Source organism: Xenopus tropicalis, chromosome 8, assembly GCF_000004195.4.
Source record: "Xenopus tropicalis strain Nigerian chromosome 8, UCB_Xtro_10.0, whole genome shotgun sequence".
In the NCBI taxonomy this organism is placed as follows: Eukaryota; Metazoa; Chordata; class Amphibia; order Anura; family Pipidae; genus Xenopus; species Xenopus tropicalis.
In genome coordinates this window covers 144,152,805-144,174,830 of record NC_030684.2, presented here as the reverse complement: position 1 = coordinate 144,174,830, position 22,026 = coordinate 144,152,805, and the positions used below count along the sequence as shown (strand labels likewise).

The 22,026-nt window shown below is 49.9% G+C and overlaps 2 protein-coding genes across 2 annotated transcripts; both read right to left on the bottom strand.

Moving 5' to 3' along the window:
• Nucleotides 1–4,250: 4,250 nt before the first annotated feature.
• On the bottom strand, nt 4,251–13,030 carry ilf2 (interleukin enhancer binding factor 2). The gene is given in 15 exon segments (NM_203666.1): nt 4,251–4,434; nt 5,264–5,434; nt 5,534–5,624; nt 7,042–7,156; nt 8,315–8,376; nt 8,459–8,546; nt 8,632–8,710; nt 8,790–8,906; nt 9,445–9,510; nt 9,673–9,775; nt 10,206–10,283; nt 10,371–10,475; nt 10,587–10,629; nt 11,198–11,254; nt 12,971–13,030. Coding segments are annotated over 14 exon segments (1,167 nt in total). The 5' UTR covers nt 12,976–13,030; the 3' UTR covers nt 4,251–4,434; nt 5,264–5,276.
• Nucleotides 13,031–15,955: 2,925 nt separating this feature from the next.
• snapin (SNAP-associated protein) lies at nt 15,956–22,026 on the bottom strand. The gene is given in 4 exon segments (NM_001126594.1): nt 15,956–16,714; nt 19,257–19,375; nt 19,561–19,607; nt 21,857–22,026. Coding segments are annotated over 4 exon segments (369 nt in total). The 5' UTR covers nt 21,955–22,026; the 3' UTR covers nt 15,956–16,609.

Genomic DNA, 22,026 nt, shown 5'->3' with positions numbered 1-22,026 from the left:
CTCTCAGCCACGCATTAATCTCCCTAAGCTCCCGCTGCCTTCTTAATGTTGCTCGTGGCACAGGGAATATCTCTGAGAAAATTACCTTGGAAGTCCTCGCCCTCAACTTCGCACCTAGCTTTTTAAAATCGTTCTTGAGGACTTCCCCCCCTCCTCTAACTTTGTCATTGGTACCTATGTGTACCCCCAACCGCCGGGGCTTCCCCAGCCCCTCCCAACAATCTGTCCACTCGTTCCACCACATGCCGAACCCTAGCACCAGGCAAGCAACACACAGTTCGGCATGTAGGGTCTTTGCGACAAATTACCCTATCCACCTTTCTAATAATTGAATCCCCTACAACTATAACCTGCCTTCCCTTCCTAGCACTACTCCCCCCACCTGTATTAGAGGTGCCGGCTCCCAGGGTGCTCTGAGAGTCAGCCTGCTCCAGAGGGAGCGGAGGGATGGGGGCAGGTGGCGGAGGGATGGGGCAGGTACTGGGATGGGGGCAGGCGAGGGATGGGGGCAGGTGGCGGAGGGATGGGGGGCAGGTAGCGGGAGGTGATGGCACTGGAGGGATGGGGGCAGGTAGGGGTAGGTAGCGGAGGGATGGGGGGCAGGTAGCAGAGGGATGGAGGGCAGGTAGCGGAGGGATGGGGGCAGGTGGCGGAGCAGGGGGATGGGGGCAGGTAGGAGGTGGGGCAGAGGGATGGGGAGCAGGGGGGGCAGGTAGCGGAGGGATGGGGGGCAGGTGGCGGAGGCATAGGGGGCAGGTAGCAGAGGGATGGGGCAGGTACTGGAGGCATGGGGCAGGTAGGGGAGGATGGGGGCAGGTAGCGGATGGGGGCAGGTGGGGCAGTACTGGAGGGAAGGTAGCGGGGGGATGGGAGGTACCGGAGGGATGGGGGCAGGTAGCAGAGGGATGGAGGGCAGGTGGCGGAGGGATGGAGGCAGGTGGCGGAGGAGGGGGCAGGTGGCGGAGGATGGGGGGGATGGGCAGCGGAGGGATGGGGGCAGGTGGCGGAGGGATGGGGGGCAGGTAGCAGAGGAGGCAGTAGCGGAGGGATGGGGGCAGGTGGCAGGATGGGGGCAGGTACTGGAGGGATGGGGGCACTGTAGCAGAGGGATGGGGCAGGTAGCGGGTGGGATGGGGGCAGGTACTGGAGGGATGGGGGCAGGTAGCGGAGGATGGGGGCAGGTAGCGGAGGGATGGGGGCAGGTACTGGAGGAGGGCAGGTAGCGGAGGGATGGGGCAGGTAGCGGGGGATGGGCAGGTTACTGGAGGGATGGGGGCAGGTAGCGGAGGGATGGGGCAGTAGCGGGGGATGGGGGGCAGTAGCGGAGGGATGGGGGGCAGGTACTGGAGGGATGGGGGGCAGGTACTGGAGGGATGGGGGGCAGGTAGCAGAGGATGGGGGGCAGGTACTGGAGGGATGGGGGGCAGGTATGGGGGCAGGTACTGAGGGGGGCAGGTAGCAGAGATGGGGGCAGGTACTGGAGGGATGGGGGGCAGGTAGCAGAGGGATGGGGCAGGTACGGGAGGGATGGGGGGCAGGTAGAGGAGGGGGAAGTCAGACAAAAGGAGCAGGCAGGAAGGAGCCAATGAGCAGGAAGGATACAGCTGCCTGGGGGGGGGTGCCATGGGCAGGGAAACACATGGGTGCCAGGGCTCCGGCAGTGCCACCCCTGCAGGGCACAGCTCCCTTGGCAGATCTGGGCACCAGGTGACTGTTCCCACCTCTGTATACACAACAGGGTACTGGGACTTACTGGTACTTACTGGGATCCAACCCCCCCCCCCCTGCCCCACAGAGCTTACATAACAGAACATACACAGAGGCAGCTCAGAGAGGAACAGGATCTATGGATATAAGGTCTTGGCGCCCCCTGGAGTGTAAAAGGAAGAGGTGCAGGAAAGAACATACAAACTGGCACAAGGATCCGAGGATGGGCACTCGGCCCCCACAATTGGGTCAGAACCGAGCCCGAGAGGTACCGGTGCCACTGGAACAGGACCCGCTGTGCTGCCTTCTGTACGATCAGCTGGCTTCTGTGAAGCAATGTAGCAGAAGCCAGCTGTATATATCTAGGCCTCAGACTGTGATCCATTATGCACGTCTGGTTCTGACTCGTGAAGCAATGTAGCAGAAGCCAGCTGTATATATCTAGGCCTCAGACTGTGATCCATTATGCACGTCTGGTTCTGACTCGTGAAGCAATGTAGCAGAAGCCAGCTGTATATATCTAGGCCTCAGACTGTGATCCATTATGCACGTCTGGTTCTGACTCGTGAAGCAATGTAGCAGAAGCCAGCTGTATATATCTAGGCCTCAGGGAACCATGATCCATTATGCATGTCTGGTTCTGACTCGTGAAGCAATGTAGCAGAAGCCAGCTGTATATATCTAGGCCTCAGACTGTGATCCATTATGCACGTCTGGGGGGGGGGGGCAGATCCTTTATAGCACCGGGTTACACTGTGTGTGAGGCAACTCTTAGTATGATGTAGAGAGTGATATTCTGAGACAGTTTGCAATTGGTCTTCATTTTTTATTTCTCTCAATTTTTGTTCAGCAGCTCTGCAGTTTGCAGTTGTTAGCACTTACTGTATATACTCGAGTATAAGCCTAGTTTTTCAGCACCCAAAATGTGCTGAGTCCCCCTCGGCTTATACTCGAGTCGGGTGCCATGGGTCCCTCCAGACTAACACCCTCTGTGCTTTGTGTGCAAATTAGGCCCCCCACAACCAGACCCCCCAGTGCCCTGGCCTAGGCTCCCACTAGCAATACTTATTAACACTTACATCCCTCCGAGACCGGCCTGCTGCCAGTTTGCCAATGTGCAATGAGCGGGGGGTAGTACTCATATTGTTATTGTTGCCCCTCTTCTCCACTTACAGAGCTAGTTTACTGTTTTTTCTTTGAAATAAATACTGAATAACATATACCCCACTGATGCCTCAATTACTGTCATTGTATTGGTATTTATTGTGATTATTGAAACTTAGCAGTAGCGGCTGCATTTCCCACCCTAGGCTTATACTCGAGTCAATACGTTTTTCCAGTTTTCTTAGGTAAAATCAGGTACCTCGGCTTATATCCCCATCGGCTTATACTCGAGTATATACGGTACCTCGGCTTATATTCCCATCGGTTTATACTCGAGTATATACGGTACCTCGGCTTATATTCCCATCGGTTTATACTCGAGTATATACGGTACCTCGGCTTATATTCCCATCGGCTTATATTCGAGTATATACGGTACCTCGGCTTATATTCCCATCGGCTTATACTCGAGTATATACGGTACCTCGGCTTATATTCCCATCGGCTTATACTCGAGTATATACGGTATCTGGTTGCTAGGGTCCCAATTACCTTAGTAACCAGGGAGCTGTTTGAATGAGAGACGGGTATATGAATAGGGGAGGGGCTGAATAGAAAGATAAGGAATAAAAAGTAACAATAACAATAAAACGGGAGCCTCACAGAGCAATAGGGTTTGGCTGCCGGGGTCAGATATACTGTTGCTAGGGCTCAAATTACCTTAGCAACCAGGGAGTGATTTGAATGAGAGGCGGGTATATGAATAGGGGAGGGGCTGAATAGAAAGAGAAGGAATAAAAAGTAACAATAACAATAAAACTGGAGCCTCACAGAGCAATAGGGTTTGGCTGCCGGGGTCAGTGACCCCCATTTGAAAGCTGCAAAGAGGCAGAAGAATAATTCAAAGACCATAAGAAATAAAGACCAATTGAAAAGTTGCTTAGAATGGGCAATTCTATAACTCACTAAAGGTGACCCTCCCCTTTAAAGGGGAACTGCTACTTACCATAATCACCTAATAGGTGTGTGTGTGTCTTTAAACCTTTTTTGATGCCGATTCAGTAACAAACCCCCCCCCCCGCCGGGCTGGGCAGGAGAGCTGGCAGCCATAGGTTGGGCCAACCCTACAGGGAACAGCAGTTTCTTTCTCCACAAAAGAACAGTAATTGGCTATTGCACATCTAGGAGTAGTATCCCATAGCAATGGGTGGCAACCCATAGCAACCAATCAGTGATTTTTATTTTTTTTTTCAAACAAAATGCAACAAGCTGATCCTTTCCTTTGAGCCGCCATTTTGCGATGGGCTGTGTGCTCCCTCAGAGATCAGCTGACAGGAAGTGATGCAGCTCTAACTGTAACAGGAAGAAGTGTGGGAGCAAAAGGCAGAACTGCCCATTCATTGGCTGATCAAGAGAAGGAAGAAAAAGCTCAAAGGAGGTGTCGAAATAAAAATTTATTGCTGGCAAAAAAAAAAAAAAAATACAATGTATCCCTACAGTATAAAACAAGTCACATGACAAGCTAAGAACGAATGAAAATAAAACAGGAACTCGTGGCATTTGGTCCACAAATAGACCCAATGTGTTCGGCGCCGGCAGAGGGGGATCCAGACCAACTGAAATCTGCAAAAAAAAAGGGGGTGAGTGGCTGCCGCTGGTTCTGAGGGGCGTGGTCATGGGGAAGGGAAAGGGTTAACGTAATTTTGGGAGGAGGATCTTGAATAGGACTTTTATGATGGAGAGTTTGCAATTGGTCTTCATGTTTTATTACTAGTTTAAATGATCTGGTTGCTAGGGTCCAATTTACCTTAGTAACCAGGGAGTGGTTTGAGAGAGTTGCTAATATATGAATAGGGGAGGGGCCGAGTAGAAAGATAAGGAATTTAAAGTGAGTAAGTGTAGTTTTTTTATCTCAATATTTTTTTTAGCAGCTCTGCAGTTTAGCAGCTGTCAGGTTGCTAGGGTCCAAGTTACCTTAGTAACCAGGGAGTGGTTTGAATAAGAGACAGGAATATGAATAGGGGAGGGGCTGAATAGAAAGATAAGGAATAAAAAGTAACAATAACAATAAAACTGGAGCCTCACAGAGCAATAGGGTTTGGCTGCCGGGGTCAGTGACCCCCATTTAAAAAAAACTATAAGAAATAAATAATGAAGACCAATTGAAAAGTTGCTCAGAATTGGCCGTTCTATAACATTAAAAGTAAACTTAGTAAAGTAAAAACCAAACGGAGGAGAGCAGCTCAACAAGAAGCTAAATAACTAAAAAAAAAAAAATAATGAAGACCAATGGCAAATTCTCTCAGAATATAAATGTCTATATCATAGTAAAAGTTAATTTAAAGGGGAAGCAGCCCTTTATTCCCAGACCTACAAAAGCCAAACCAAACGCCCAGTCAGGCCTAAGCCCCTGCCCCCAACAGGCATGGCGGTAGTACATACGGGCCTGTACCTTTAAATAAGTATCACTCCTGTGTCTCCATGCTCTCCTCCTCTTCCGCCCCCTCTGGGATATCCTGGTTCTCATCCTCCTCTCCCTCCTTCCTCTCGGGGGGCTTCTCATAGGCCTTCTCTGAAGGGGTCACGATGACTCCGTCCCAGGTAGACATTTCCGTGGCAAGAGCTGAAGGGAACAAAGAGATTGGTCAGTAAGGAGGGGCTGTTCCAGGAAGGGAGTTGCCCCAATGGGGGGGGGGGGGGGGGGTATATCCGGTGCCCTTACCGCTGGCATCTCCCTCCAGGCCCAATATCTTCCGGAAGCCCCCGTGGGAGAGAATACGGACCAACGTCTGGGCAGTGTAGCAAACCATGTCCTGGGGAAGGGAGAAGGGACTGGGTTAGAAACAGGGAAAGGGGGGGGGGGTATTCCCAAACATGCCTGTACTTGCCCCTTCCCTGCATTGCACTCTAATTCTAAAGCTACACAACCTTATGGTCAGCTGACCCTAAAAAATATTATTCACATTAAAGGACAAGTCAACCCAAAATATAATATAAAACATAAATCTAAGGAACTTTGCAATATACATTCATTACAAATCTGCAACGGTTTCTGACTTATTTGTATGTATATATCTATCTCTAATCCATCTATATCTATATATCTATCTATAATATCCATCTTTAATATCCATCTATAATATCCATCTATAATATCCATCTATAATATCCATCTATAATATCCATCTATAATATCCATCTATCTATAATATCCATCTATCTATCTATAATATCTATCTATCTATAATATCTATCTATCTATCATATCTATCTATCTATCATATCTATCATATCTATCTATCTGTCATATCTATCTATCTATCTATCTATCTTTCATATCTATCTATCTATCATATCTATCTATCTATCTCTATCTATCATATCTATCTATCTCTAATATCTATCTCTATCTATCTATAATATCTATCTATCCATCCAGCTATCTCTATCTCTAATATCTATCTATCTCTATAATATATATCTATATCAATAATTGCTACTAGAAGCAGTGTTTGTCCCTTTCCTATTCCCCCTATCGGACTGAAACAATACAACACAAGGCAGCAGCCTGACAGACCCGACTCGCTGGGGGAGACGGACCTTTGCAACATTGTTCAGCAAATGCTGCTTTCAATAGCAATTACACAAGAACCTTTAAAAGCACTAAAAAGTTTCAATAAATTCACATTAGAAAGTTGATTGGAATCAACTTATTGCTGGGGTTGACTTGTCCTTTAAAGTTTTCGTCTGACATTGACGTTAATATTCCAATTGGTTGACTTTTTTTTTTTTTAAAGTGGGTTTTCAGCTTTTTGTTCGGCAGCCCTCCAGTTTGCAATTTAAGCATCTACCTGGTTGCTGGGGTCTTGTTTACCATAGCAACTAGGCAGTGGTTTAATCGAGAGAATAAGGAGTGGGACTGAATGGAAAGGTAATGAGTAAAAAAGTTCACAGAGCGATTGTTGATTTGACTACACTGACCCCGGCAGCCAAAAAAACTATCAAAAATAATGAAGACCAATTGCAAAGTTGCTAAGAATAGGCCATTCTGTAATATACTAAAACTTAACCCCTTTCACTTGTGCGCATAGGAACAGGCTAGGAGAGTTCTTGCTGCTAGTATAGGGTTCTACATAGCCCTCAGCGGGTACCCACAGGGGTCCCAATCATACTGGCAGGTAGGTGCCCAGCCCCCTACAATGGGTCCCAGGGGCAGAAGTAACCCTTTACCTGCTGCTCCAGAGTCATGACTGTATGAACCCTAAAGTTGCCACTTTCACAGGGGTCAGTGATGCCAACTGAGCCGGGGAGGAAAAGGCCGGCGGCGAGCATCTGTAGGCAGCGTCTGAAAGGGAATCATTAACCAGTAAATAAACCCAATAGGGCTGTTCTGCCCCCAATAAGGGGTAATTATATCTTAGTTGGGATCAAGTACAGGTATTGTTTTATTATTACAGAGAAAAGGGAATCATTTAACCATTAAATAAACCCAATAGGGCTGTTCTGCCCCAATAAGGGGTAATTATATCTTAGTTGGGATCAAGTACAGGTATTGTTTTATTATTACAGAGAAAAGGGAATCATTTAACCATTAAATAAACCCAATAGGGCTGTTCTGCCCCAATAAGGGGTAATTATATCTTAGTTGGGATCAAGTACAGGTACTGTTTTATTATTACAGAGAAAAGGGAATCATTTAACCATTAAATAAACCCAATAGGGCTGTTCTGCCCCAATAAGGGGTAATTATATCTTAGTTGGGATCAAGTACAGGTACTGTTTTATTATTACAGAGAAAAGGGAATCATTTAACCATTAAATAAACCCAATAGGGCTGTTCTGCCCCAATAAGGGGTAATTATATCTTAGTTGGGATCAAGTACAGGTACGGTTTTATTATTACAGAGAAAAAGGAAACCATTTTTAAAAATGTGAATTATTTGATTAAAATGGAGATGGGAGATGACCTTTCCGTAATTCCGAGCTTTCTGGATAAGGGGTCAGATACCTGTACTTACAAAAGCAGAGCTATCAATTAAAAATGATCAACGTGACCTATAGGAAACTTATGTACATTTATATTTAAAAAAAGTATCTCTTTCAGTGTCAGTATCACTTTAAGACCATTAGGAATGCACCGAATCCATTATTTTGGCATTTGGCCGAATCCTTAGTTAAAGATTCGGCCGAATACCAAACTGAACCTTAATTTGCACATGTTAATTCCGTAAAGAAAAGGGTTAAAGAGAACCAGACATGCAGTGAAAAAAAATTTCAAAATCAACTTATGTGCCAAAAAGTCAAGTGATTTTGACCATTTGGTTCGGCCCGAATCCTGCTGGAGAAGGAATACTGGATTTGGTGCATCCCTAAAGTCACGTGACTTACTCCCCCTCCCCTCCCCCCCCCCCCCCCCCCCCCCCCCCCCCCAAAATGGTGTATTCAGCGCACCCCTAGTTTGAATGGTACGAGCCAGGGGCAGATTCCAGAACAAGCGACTTACTTGTAGGACACATTGAGTGCCAGCGGCTGCCTGGTGGGGTTGTTCATGACGGCATAATGCCCCTACAGAGGAAAGCACAGATGGAAGTTACTCGAGTTACATAAACAAACCCCTAAAGCTCAAACCTTCAAGCCGGCCGCTTACCAAGAGGTCCAGGATCCAGGGAGTCAGAGGCTCAAATCCAGGAAACCGACTCCTCAAGTCTTTCAACAACCGGATTAAAACCTTCACTCTAAAAAGGAAGAAGTCCCAACATCAGCACTGGGAATTAAGCCCCCCCCCCCCCACGAAGAACAAAAACCAGAGGAAATACTTACGTAGAATGGGAGGCGTTCTCCTCGAACCACCGTGCGTGCCTGATGGCGGCCAGTGCGCTCTGCAGAACTTTGATGTCCACTGTAAGGAGGAAAGGGTGTTAGCGAGAATGGGGGGTACGCAGCGGGTCAGCTGACTGCCCGGACACAGCGGCACTTACAATGCAACTCGGGGTCCAGCTTGCGCAGATTGGGCGGCACAGTCGTGATAAGGATCTTCACCGTGGCGTCTGCTGAGCTGATCTCAAAGCCAGTCTCGTTTGTCAGCATTGTGAGAACTAGAGAGAGAGAAGCAGAGTCAGTACGGCTATTAGGAACTGCTTTCAGCTAACCTATTGTTTCTCCTACTCCCATGTAACTGGAGGAGTCCCAAGCCAGACTTGGATTTCTTACTATTGAGTGCTATTCTGATACCTACTGGGAGCTGCTATCTTGCTCCCTACCCATTGTTCTGCTGATCGGCTACTAGGGGTTGGCGGGGGATATCACTCCAACTTGCAGCGCAGCAGTAAAGTGTGCCTGAGTCTGAGCTTTCAGCCAGCGCTACACATTAGAACTGCTTTCAGCTAACCTATTGTTTCTCCTACTCCCATGTAACTGGAGGAGTCCCAAGCCGGACTTGGATTTCTTACTATTGAGTGCTATTCTGATACCTACTGGGCGCTACTATCTTGCTCCCTTCCCATTTTTCTGCTGATCGGCTACTGGGGGTTAGGGGGGGGATATCACTCCAACTTGCAGCACAGCAGTAAAGTGTGCCTGAGTCTGAGCTTTCAGAAGGAGCCAATAAAAAGGGCACAAAATGCCCACTCTCACCTTCAGCTGGATCCTGCGTCCTTAGGGTCTCGACCACCTTAATGCCCAAAGCAGAAACGGCTTCCACTGGGAATGAAACAAAGGCCAATGAGTAACGGCAACTGGTAAAGTGATCAATAACTAGGGATGCGCCAAATCCACTGTTTTGGGATGCGGCCGAATCCAAACTAAATCCAGTATTCGATGCATCCCTATCGGCAACACCACAGGAATAGGAAACCAACTCACGTGTGGGAAGGATCTTTAGGATGACGACCAAGTCTGCAACATTATGGCCTGTGCTCATGGTCCCTTTCTTGTAGGAGCCCACCTGTCGCACCTCCTCAATTTGCTACAGGGAAACAAACACAGGAGCCCTGAATATCCTGTAAATTATATCCTTATAACCGGCCTTGTGCTTTAATATGGGGGGCACAGAACCCCTCAGTGACTGCTAATATCCTTATCATTTACAGTAGGGGGTACATTATCCCTTATAATACATGAGTGATACTCAGAGTTCCCTGTATAACTCAGCCTGCAGCCTTGTGCCTTTATATGGGGGGCACAGAACCCCTCAGTGACTGCTAATATCCTTATCATTTACAGTAGGGGGTACATTATCCCTTATAATACATGAGTGATACTCAGAGTTCCCTGTATAACTCAGCCTGCAGCCTTGTGCCTTTATATGGGGGGCACAGAACCCCTCAGTGACTGCTAATATCCTTATCATTTACAGTAGGGGGTACATTATTCGTATTAAAGACGTAGCAACTTACCACTTCAAAGTTTCCCGGGGCTACGATCAAATTGTCGATAACGTTGTTGATTTTGGTGACCAAAGAAAGGATTGAGGCCTGGTGGGGGGAGAGCACAAAGGGTATAATGAATATGGGCAGAGGCAACAGTGCCGGGGGTGGGGGGCAAGGGAAGCATATAGCTACCTGCTCGGCTGTGCTGGGGGCCAGATCTTGGTTTCGTTTGAGCAGTGACTCGCTGAATGAGCTATCGTCGGGGGCGGGTTTCACACGCGGGAAGGCCATTTCACACTGAAAAGAAGGGTAAGTCAGTATGTAAGCACAAGGATAGAGAAGATATATCTATCTATATAGATATATATATACATGTACAGAATGTGGGGGGAAGGAAAAGCCACTTACCACGTGGAAATCAAAGGGAATGTGAGGGACGAAGGGTCTGAAACTGTAAGAGAAAGAATAAAAGGGTCATATTTACATTAGAGAACATGTACCTGCACTGCACAATGTGGCTACTGAATAAGGAATATGGCTACCCTATGGCACAGAGTCAGGGGGGCTGCACCTTTACACGCAACTGTTAGTATGTTATACAATGGCCAATTCAATGCAACTTTTCAATTGGTCTTCATTATTTATTTATTATTTTTTCATCATTTGCCTTCCTCTTATTCTCTTCAGCTTTCAAAATGGGGGTCACTGACCCCGGCAGCCAGAAAACTTCTCTGTGAGGCTCCAGTTTTATGGTTATTGTTACTTTTTATTCCTTATCTTTCTATTCAGCCCCTCCCCTATTCATAGATCAGTCTCTTAATCAAGCCACTACATGGGTGCTAAGGTGATTTAGCACCCACCTAGCAACCAGATAGCTGCTGAACAAAAATGTAAATAATTAAAAAACTATGAATACAAAATGAAGACCAACTGCAAGCTGTCTCGGAACATTACCCTCTACATCACATTTCCACCCAGGAGCGACTGACGGGAGTATGTAGTTACAATAGGCAGCTCACCCTGTGTTAGGTCCCACTCTGGAGCCAAAGCGGCCACGTCCACGTCCTCGTTCACCCCTAAGAAAAGTAGAACAATTTAGAATACGTACATTTCTGGGGGGGGGGGGGGCACCTTAGATTGTAAGCGTCACAGGACACTTAGCTCTTAATCTCTAATATAACTACTTTGTATTTATTACTGTATGACCCTCTGTGTTCTACTCATTTATTATCACTATATCATTATTCAAACATCCAGCGCCCAATATTTGTTATCCGATCATGTACCCAGGGCCCCCCTATCCCTTCCCTATATATTAGGTACAGTACCCCCAGGGCCCCCCTATCCCTTCCCTATATATTAGGTACAGTCCCCCCAGGGCCCCCCTATCCCTTCCCTATATATTAGGTACAGTCCCCCCAGGGCCCCCCTATCCCTTCCCTATATATTAGGTACAGTCCCCCCAGGGCCCCCCTATCCCTTCCCTATATATTAGGTACAGTCCCCCCAGGGCCCCCCTATCCCTTCCCTATATATTAGGTACAGGTCCCCCCAGGGGCCCCCCTATCCCTCCCTATATATTAGGTACAGTCCCCCCAGGGCCCCCCTATCCCTTCCCTATATATTAGGTACAGTCCCCCCAGGGCCCCCCTATCCCTTCCCTATATATTAGGTACAGTCCCCCAGGGCCCCCCTATCCCTTCCCTATATATTAGGTACAGTTCCCCCAGGGCCCCCTTCCCTTCCTATATATTAGGTACAGTCCCCCCAGGGCCCCCCTATCCCTTCCCTATATATTAGGTACAGTCCCCCCAGGGCCCCCCTATCCCTTCCCTATATATTAGGTACAGTCCCCCCAGGGGCCCCCCTATCCCTTCCCTATATATTAGGTACAGTCCCCCCAGGGCCCCCCTATCCCTTCCCTATATATTAGGTACAGTCCCCCCAGGGCCCCCCTATCCCTTCCCTATATATTAGGTACAGTCCCCCCAGGGCCCCCCTATCCCTTCCCTATATATTAGGTACAGTCCCCCCCAGGGGCCCCCCTATCCCTTCCCTATATATTAGGTACAGTCCCCCAGGGCCCCCCTATCCCTTCCCTATATATTAGGTACAGTCCCCCCAGGGCCCCCCTATCCCTTCCCTATATATTAGGTACAGTCCCCCCAGGGCCCCCCTATCCCTTCCCTATATATTAGGTACAGTCCCCCCAGGGCCCCCCTATCCCTTCCCTATATATTAGGTACAGTCCCCCAGGGCCCCCCTATCCCTTCCCTATATATTAGGTACAGTCCCCCCAGGGCCCCCCTATCCCCTTCCCTATATATTAGGTACATTCCCCCCAGGGCCCCCTATCCCTTCCCTATATATTAGGTACATTCCCCCCAGGGCCCCCCTATCCCTCCCTATATATTAGGTACAGTTCCCCCCAGGGCCCCCCCCCTATATATTAGGTACAGTACCCCCAGGGCCCCCCTATATATTAGGTACAGTCCCCCAGGGCCCCCCTATATATTAGGTACAGTACCCCCAGGGCCCCCCTATATATTAGGTACAGTACCCCCAGGGCCCCCCTATATATTAGGTACAGTACCCCCAGGGCCCCCCTATATATTAGGTACAGTACCCCCCGGAGCCCCCCTATCCTATTCTCAGTAGGACCAGGCCCCCCGGAGCCCAGCACACAATGTGCCCCACAATAGGCCCCGGAAGGCGAGAAGGAAACCCGGCACCGCTCCCGGTCCCCCCAATCCCCATGGCAGCTCCCCACTCGGCCCCCGAACCCCCCGCACCTCATGTTTCAGATCTTCGTTCCTCACACTCCCGCACAATGGACAACCTCTCGGCCCTCGATACAGCCACACTAGACCAACAATCTGCTTTCCTATTGGCTATAACGACCGGTTCCACAGCCAATCAGCATCACGAACAGTCAACTCCCTCCCTCTCGGCGTCTGACAACCTATCCAAACCCGCTCGGCAAACGCATCGCTGTGACGGACGGGGACACTCACCAATCGCCGAAGGCGGAGTAAGCCCGCCCACACAGGACGCTACTTCCATAATGGCGGCAGATTCCACTTTTTCCCGCTAAACTTTATTTATAATCAACCAACACAACGCCTGGACAAAATGGCTGCTGGTATTTTTACTTCCAGTATTGCATTTGTATCGCCCTGTAAAGAAATGGCGCTAACAATGGTGGAAAAACTCTCACAAAATAGTTTGTTTATGAAAAATGTGCAAGTCTGTGAGGGTTTATTGGGGAGATACAAGTAATGGGGGGGGGGGGCTGTTCCTGTAGTTACCCCACAGCCTTTCCCATTCTGACTCCTGTAATACAGTGTGTGGCAGCAGTCAATTCCTTCTCCAGCTCTGTGAATCTGTTGGCTTCTGCTACATTGCTTCAGAAGTCAGAACCAGCAGGGCAGCAGACAAACACTGTAATAGCAACAAACATCTTACAAGTCTCTTCTGCCTTTTTCCAGCTTTCTAATGGGGGTCACTGACCCCGGCAACCAAAAAACAACTACTGCTCTGTAAGGCTACAATATTATTGTTATTTTTTATCACTTATCTTTCCATTCAGTCCCTCTCCTATTTATATTCCAGTCTCTCATTCAAACAACTGCCTGGTTGCTAAGGTAAATAAGACCCTGGCAACCGCATAGGTGCATAGTAAGAGCTCCAGGACAAAAACCTAAATAACTGAAAAACCACAAAAAAAAAGTTCATTTAAAGGGGAACTAGCCCTTTAACATAGATATGTTACTGCTGCATCCCCCCCATGAGGTTCCTTCAGGGGTATTTACATTGAAATCTGCCCCAACAGGACTCCGCCCTGTGCTATTGTGATCCGCACACACCTTTTGGTGCTACTGAGAGACACAATGTCCCAGCAGGGGAGCAACGGCAGCTTCCGCCCTGTTAGTACCTACCCCCAGGTTTTATTCATATTCACTGCAACCTGCAGAACTGCCCCGGGGGCAGATGCTACACTGCTGGGCCCCATCCTGCCGTTATTTAGGAATGAATACGAAGCTACAGGAGCCAAGGGTGCAGTTAGTATCCCGGCCGGGCAATGTGTATATACTGAAACCCCCAATTTCTGCATTTGAGCGCAGCCCCCCCCAATCCGTCGGAATATAAAGAGGGGGGGGGGGGATTTATATGAATAGTAAGTGCTTATTCAGTCATGTTTCATTCGACACTGACGCAGGAATGAGAGGAGTTTGCATGAAGGCAGCGGCCTGGAACGGCCATTAATTGGCAGGGAATGAGGCCCATTGTGTGCGGGGAATGGAGGCGCTGTATGGGGACTGGGGGAGCAGCGAGGCGCGGGGATGAATAGAACCCACATACATTTCATTCCTGGGGTGGAAGGGTCTCACAGAGAGATAACCATGGTAATGAGGCACAAGGGGGGGGGGGGGTCTGGCGCTGATCCGAATCCTCACGTGTCTGGCAAATAATGAATCCAACATGTCTCTTCATTAGACTGCAAGCTCTTCTGTGCGAGAGTCCCACACTTAGTCGCTCTCCCCTATACTTTCTCTATTTCATTACTGCCCCCCCCTTATATATTTATATATAGTGACCCCCCCCCCTTACTGCCCCTTCCCCAGTGTAACCAATCCCAACTGGGCCAGCCTTTCCCCATAACTGAGCCCATTCCCTTTATCAGCTTAGTCGCTCTTCCCTGTACTTTCTCTATTTCATTACTGCCCCCCCTTATATATTTATATATAGTGACCCCCCCTTAACTGCCCCTTCCCCAGTGTAACCAATCCCAACTGGGCCAGCCTTTCCCCATAACTGAGCCCATTCCCTTTATCAGCTTAGTCGCTCTTCCCTGTACTTTCTCTATTTCATTACTGCCCCCCCTTATATATTTATATATAGTGACCCCCCCTTAACTGCCCCCCCAGTGTAACCAATCCCAACTGGGCCAGCCTTTCCCCATAACTGAGCCCATTCCCTTTATCAGCTTAGTCGCTCTTCCCTGTACTTTCTCTATTTCATTACTGCCCCCCCTTATATATTTATATATAGTGACCCCCCCTTAACTGCCCCCCCCCCCCCCCCCCAGTGTAACCAATCCCAACTGGGCCAGCCTTTCCCCATAACTGAGCCCATTCCCTTTATCAGCTTAGTCACTCTTCCCTGTACTTTCTCTATTTCATTACTGCCCCCCCCTTATATATTTATATATAGTGACCCCCCCCTTAACTGCCCCTTCCCCAGTGTAACCAATCCCAACTGGGCCAGCCTTTCCCCATAACTGAGCCCATTCCCTTTATCAGCTTAGTCACTCTTCCCTGTACTTTCTCTATTTCATTACTGCCCCCCCCTTATATATTTATATATAGTGACCCCCCCCCTTAACTGCCCCTCCCAGTGTAACCAATCCCAACTGGGCCAGCCTTTCCCCATAACTGAGCCCATTCCCTTTATCAGCTTAGTCGCTCTTCCCTGTACTTTCTCTATTTCATTACTGCCCCCCCCTTATATATTTATATATAGTGACCCCCCCCCCTTAACTGCCCCTTCCCCAGTGTAACCAATCCCAACTGGGCCAGCCTTTCCCCATAACTGAGCCCATTCCCTTTATCAGCTTAGTTGCTCTTCCCTGTACTTTCTCTATTTCATTACTGCCCCCCCTTATATATTTATATATAGTGACCCCCCCTTAACTGCCCCTTCCCCAGTGTAACCAATCCCAACTGGGCCAGCCTTTCCCCATGACAGTGCCAATATGGCTGCCACACACAGTGACGTCACTGCTGATATTTATTGGATACAATCACAGAGGTGCAGAAGGAAACAGGGAATACAGAGGCAGAGCATAAAGAGATATGAGCGGATCTCACAAGGCAAAGGATGAAGCTCAGGCTGATAATCTGATGATTCTGAGGGCAGGCCCGACTCCTACGGAACCAAGGAGACACGGGCAGTGCCATTCCAGCTGAATGCAAACAAGCCGCCATTAACACAACGTTATCCTTGCAAAATAAATACTGAGGGGACACAGCAGGGGGACATCATGTCACGGCAGAGAGACCACGCTAGCACCATACCTGCTCCAGAACACGGCCGGTTCCGTGACTGCGGAAGCTCTACAACACATTTAGGGATCACGGGAAGTGAACCGGGCCAGCGACCAGCAGAAAGGAATGCTGGGAGGGAAATCTCCGCTGGTGGAGCTGGAAGGAATGGCTTTATAGAGGGACACTCGATGCGCTGCATGGAGCATTCCTAGTGCAGTTAAACGGGTTGGGTGTTGGCACTAAATGTCCCGCACAGGGGGCTTAGAGTTGGGTCTCGGCCCCAGAAAATACGACGTTGGGAGGGGCCGGAGCTCCATGACTGTCCCAGCATCTCATTTGCAGTGGGGAGGAGAGACAAGACCCCCAGCTCCAGGAAACCTCCTCTCATTTGTTGGGAGAAGCAGGAGGGTGGTGGCTGCCAGAATCCAACATGGCCCTCCTGCGAGCTGTCTCCTTGGCAACGCTGTGATTGAGACGCCTCAGTCGTTCCTGGAAGAGCAAACGGATGGCAGTTAGTAGGGTGCTGTTATACAGATAGCTAGAATCTCAGCCATAAAGCAGGGCAGGACTGCTGCTTACAATGGGGGGGATCAGATAGGATCTGTGCCACTGTGACAGAATGCTCTGTTATACAGATAGCTAGAATCTCAGCCATAAAGCAGGGCAGGACTGCTGCTTACAATGGGGGGATCAGATAGGATCTGTGCCACTGTGACAGAATGCTCTGTTATACAGATAGCTAGAATCTCAGCCATAAAGCAGGGCAGGACTGCTGCTTACAATGGGGGGGGGATCAGATAGGATCTGTGCCACTGTGACAGAATGCTCTGTTATACAGATAGCTAGAATCTCAGCCATAAAGCAGGGCAGGACTGCTGCTTACAATGGGGGGGGGGGATCAGATAGGATCTGTGCCACTGTGACAGAATGCTCTGTTATACAGATAGCTAGAATCTCAGCCATAAAGCAGGGCAGGACTGCTGCTTACAATGGGGGGGGATCAGATAGGATCTGTGCCACTGTGACAGAATGCTCTGTTATACAGATAGCTAGAATCTCAGCCATAAAGCAGGGCAGGACTGCTGCTTACAATGGGGGGATCAGATAGGATCTGTGCCACTGTGACAGAATGCTCTGTTATACAGATAGCTAGAATCTCAGCCATAAAGCAGGGCAGGACTGCTGCTTACAATGGGGGGGATCAGATAGGATCTGTGCCACTGTGACAGAATGCTCTGTTATACAGATAGCTAGAATCTCAGCCATAAAGCAGGGCAGGACTGCTGCTTACAATGGGGGGGATCAGATAGGATCTGTGCCACTGTGACAGAATGCTCTGTTATACAGATAGCTAGAATCTCAGCCATAAAGCAGGGCAGGACTGCTGCTTACAATGGGGGGGGGATCAGATAGGATCTGTGCCACTGTGACAGAATGCTCTGTTATACAGATAGCTAGAATCTCAGCCATAAAGCAGGGCAGGACTGCTGCTTACAATGGGGGGATCAGATAGGATCTGTGCCACTGTGACAGAATGCTCTGTTATACAGATAGCTAGAATCTCAGCCATAAAGCAGGGCAGGACTGCTGCTTACAATGGGGGGATCAGATAGGATCTGTGCCACTGTGACAGAATGCTCTGTTATACAGATAGCTAGAATCTCAGCCATAAAGCAGGGCAGGACTGCTGCTTACAATGGGGGGGGATCAGATAGGATCTGTGCCACTGTGACAGAATGCTCTGTTATACAGATAGCTAGAATCTCAGCCATAAAGCAGGGCAGGACTGCTGCTTACAATGGGGGGGGGGATCAGATAGGATCTGTGCCACTGTGACAGAATGCTCTGTTATACAGATAGCTAGAATCTCAGCCATAAAGCAGGGCAGGACTGCTGCTTACAATGGGGGGGATCAGATAGGATCTGTGCCACTGTGACAGAATGCTCTGTTATACAGATAGCTAGAATCTCAGCCATAAAGCAGGGCAGGACTGCTGCTTACAATGGGGGGGATCAGATAGGATCTGTGCCACTGTGACAGAATGCTCTGTTATACAGATAGCTAGAATCTCAGCCATAAAGCAGGGCAGGACTGCTGCTTACAATGGGGGGATCAGATAGGATCTGTGCCACTGTGACAGAATGCTCTGTTATACAGATAGCTAGAATCTCAGCCATAAAGCAGGGCAGGACTGCTGCTTACAATGGGGGGGGGGATCAGATAGGATCTGTGCCACTGTGACAGAATGCTCTGTTATACAGATAGCTAGAATCTCAGCCATAAAGCAGGGCAGGACTGCTGCTTACAATGGGGGGGGGATCAGATAGGATCTGTGCCACTGTGACAGAATGCTCTGTTATACAGATAGCTAGAATCTCAGCCATAAAGCAGGGCAGGACTGCTGCTTACAATGGGGGGGGGATCAGATAGGATCTGTGCCACTGTGACAGAATGCTCTGTTATACAGATAGCTAGAATCTCAGCCATAAAGCAGGGCAGGACTGCTGCTTACAATGGGGGGGGGGATAGGATCTGTGCCACTGTGACAGAATGCTCTGTTATACAGATAGCTAGAATCTCAGCCATAAAGCAGGGCAGGACTGCTGCTTACAATGGGGGGGGGATAGGATCTGTGCCACTGTGACAGAATGCTCTGTTATACAGATAGCTAGAATCTCAGCCATAAAGCAGGGCAGGACTGCTGCTTACAATGGGGGGGGGGATCAGATAGGATCTGTGCCACTGTGACAGAATGCTCTGTTATACAGATAGCTAGAATCTCAGCCATAAAGCAGGGCAGGACTGCTGCTTACAATGGGGGGGATCAGATAGGATCTGTGCCACTGTGACAGAATGCTCTGTTATACAGATAGCTAGAATCTCAGCCATAAAGCAGGGCAGGACTGTTGCTTACAATGGGGGGGGGATCAGATAGGATCTGTGCCACTGTGACAGAATGCTCTGTTATACAGATAGCTAGAATCTCAGCCATAAAGCAGGGCTGAAGGGAAGTGCATATAGAAGGGATACCTGTGCATTCTGCAGAATGTTGTTCACAAGTACAACTCTCCGGCGCGCATTCAGCAGCTTTTTCACATACGGATCCAGGTCAAGCGCCACTTTCTGATCCTCGTTGATTTTACACAGCTCTGGAGATCGGAGAGAGAGCACTTTACACCCAGCGCTAACACACCAGCAGCACTAAGGTTCTAGAACACTGTAGGTTCCAGACATTCTGTTCTAGAAGGGATCTCCTTATGTAAGAGGAGGCACACAGGGAATTATGGGTGGGGGCAATTAGCGGGGGGGAATGGGGAGAGAAGGGGGCGCTCACCTGAGGCGAGATTATCAATGTGCTCCCGCAGGTCCACTTGGCTCTCCCTAAAAAGGCAAAGGATAAGAACCAATCACTGACAGCGGGGAGCGCTCTCTATAGTCATGTGACCTGAATCCAAATCCTGGTTAGAAAAGGCCCCACTCATCTTCAATACAAAAAGGGGGGACAATGTGCGGCGGTACTAGGGATCCCTAAGCCCTCGGGGCCCCTTATTCCCACAGTGCGGTACTAGGGATCCCTCAGCCCCTTATTCCCACAGTGCGGTACTAGGGATCCCTCAGCCCCTTATTCCCACAGTGCGGTACTAGGGATCCCTCAGCCCCTTATTCCCACAGTGCGGTACTAGGGATCCCTCAGCCCCTTATTCCCATAGTGCGGTACTAGGGATCCCTCAGCCCCTTATTCCCACAGTGCGGTACTAGGGATCCCTCTGCCCCTTATTCCCACAGTGCGGTACTAGGGATCCCTAAGCCCTCGGGGCCCCTTATTCCCACAGTGCGGTACTAGGGATCCCTCAGCCCTCGGGGCCCCTTATTCCCACAGTGCGGTACTAGGGATCCCTCAGCCCTCGGGGCCCCTTATTCCCACAGTGCGGTACTAGGGATCCCTCAGCCCCTTATTCCCACAGTGCGGTACTAGGGATCCCTCAGCCCTCGGGGCCCCTTATTCCCACAGTGCGGTACTAGGGATCCCTCAGCCCCTTATTCCCACAGTGCGGTACTAGGGATCCCTCAGCCCTCGGGGCCCCTTATTCCACAGTGCGGTACTAGGATCCCTCAGCCCCTTATTCCCACAGTGGCGGTACTAGGGATCCCTCTGCCCTTATTCCCACAGTGCGGTACTAGGGATCCCTCTGCCCCTTATTCCCACAGTGCGGTACTAGGGATCCCTCAGCCCCTTATTCCCACAGTGCGGTACTAGGGATCCCTCAGCCCCTTATTCCACAGTGCGGGTACTAGGGATCCCTCAGCCCCTTATTCCCACAGTGCGGTACTAGGGATCCTCAGTCGGTCCCACAGTGCGGTACTAAGGGATCCCTCAGCCCCTTATTCCCACAGTGCGGTACTAGGGATCCCTCAGCCCCTTATTCCCACAGTGCGGTACTAGGGATCCCTCAGCCCCTTATTCCCACAGTGCGGTACTAGGATCCCTCAGCCCCTTATTCCCACAGTGCGGTACTAGGGATCCCTCTGCCCCTTATTCCACAGTGCGGTAACTAGGGATCCCTCAGCCCCTTATTCCCACAGTGCGGTACTAGGGATCCTCAGCCCCTTATTCCCACAGTGCGGTACTAGGGATCCCTCAGCCCCTTATTCCCACAGTGCGGTACTAGGGATCCCTCAGCCCCTTATTCCCACAGTGCGGTACTAGGGGATCCCTCAGCCCCGGGCCCCTTATTCCCACAGTGCGGTACTAGGGATCCCTCAGCCCCTTATTCCCACAGTGCGGTACTAGGGATCCTCTGCCCCTTATTCCCACAGTGCGGTACTAGGGATCCCTCTGCCCCTTATTCCCACAGTGCGGTACTAGGATCCCTTCAGCCCCCTTATTCCCACAGTGCGGGTACTAGGGATCCCTCAGCCCCTTATTCCCCACAGTGCGGTACTAGGGATCCCTCAGCCCCTTATTCCACAGTGCGGTACTAGGGATCCTCAGTCGGTTCCCACAGTGCGGTACTAGGGATCCCTCAGCCCCTTATTCCCACAGTGCGGTACTAGGGATCCCTCAGCCCCTTATTCCCACAGTGCGGTACTAGGGATCCCTCAGCCCCTTATTCCCACAGTGCGGTACTAGGGATCCCTCAGCCCCTTATTCCCACAGTGCGGTACTAGGGATCCCTCAGCCCCTTATTCCCACAGTGCGGTACTAGGGATCCCTCAGCCCTTATTCCCACAGTGCGGTACTAGGGATCCCTCAGCCCCTTATTCCCATAGTGCGGTACTAGGGATCCCTCAGCCCTTATTCCCACAGTGCGGTACTAGGGATCCCTCAGCCCCTTATTCCCACAGTGCGGTACTAGGGATCCCTCAGCCCCTTATTCCCACAGTGCGGTACTAGGGATCCCTCAGCCCCTTATTCCCACAGTGCGGTACTAGGGATCCCTCAGCCCCTTATTCCCACAGTGCGGTACTAGGGATCCCTCAGCCCCTTATTCCCACAGTGCGGTACTAGGGATCCCTCAGCCCCTTATTCCCACAGTGCGGTACTAGGGATCCCTCAGCCCCTTATTCCCACAGTGCGGTACTAGGGATCCCTCAGCCCCCCTCAGTCGGTCCCACAGGGGCCCCAGTACCTGACGGCATGCACATGGGAGTCGAGCTGTTGCACGGCCGGCTTTAGCAGCTCCAGCAGCCCCTCAGCAAACACGTCCCGCCCGGGGGACACAGCCATCCTGTACCGGTACCACAACCCGCACCGACTGTCACAGCAGTGAGAAACGGGACAGGAGTGTGACGTCACCGC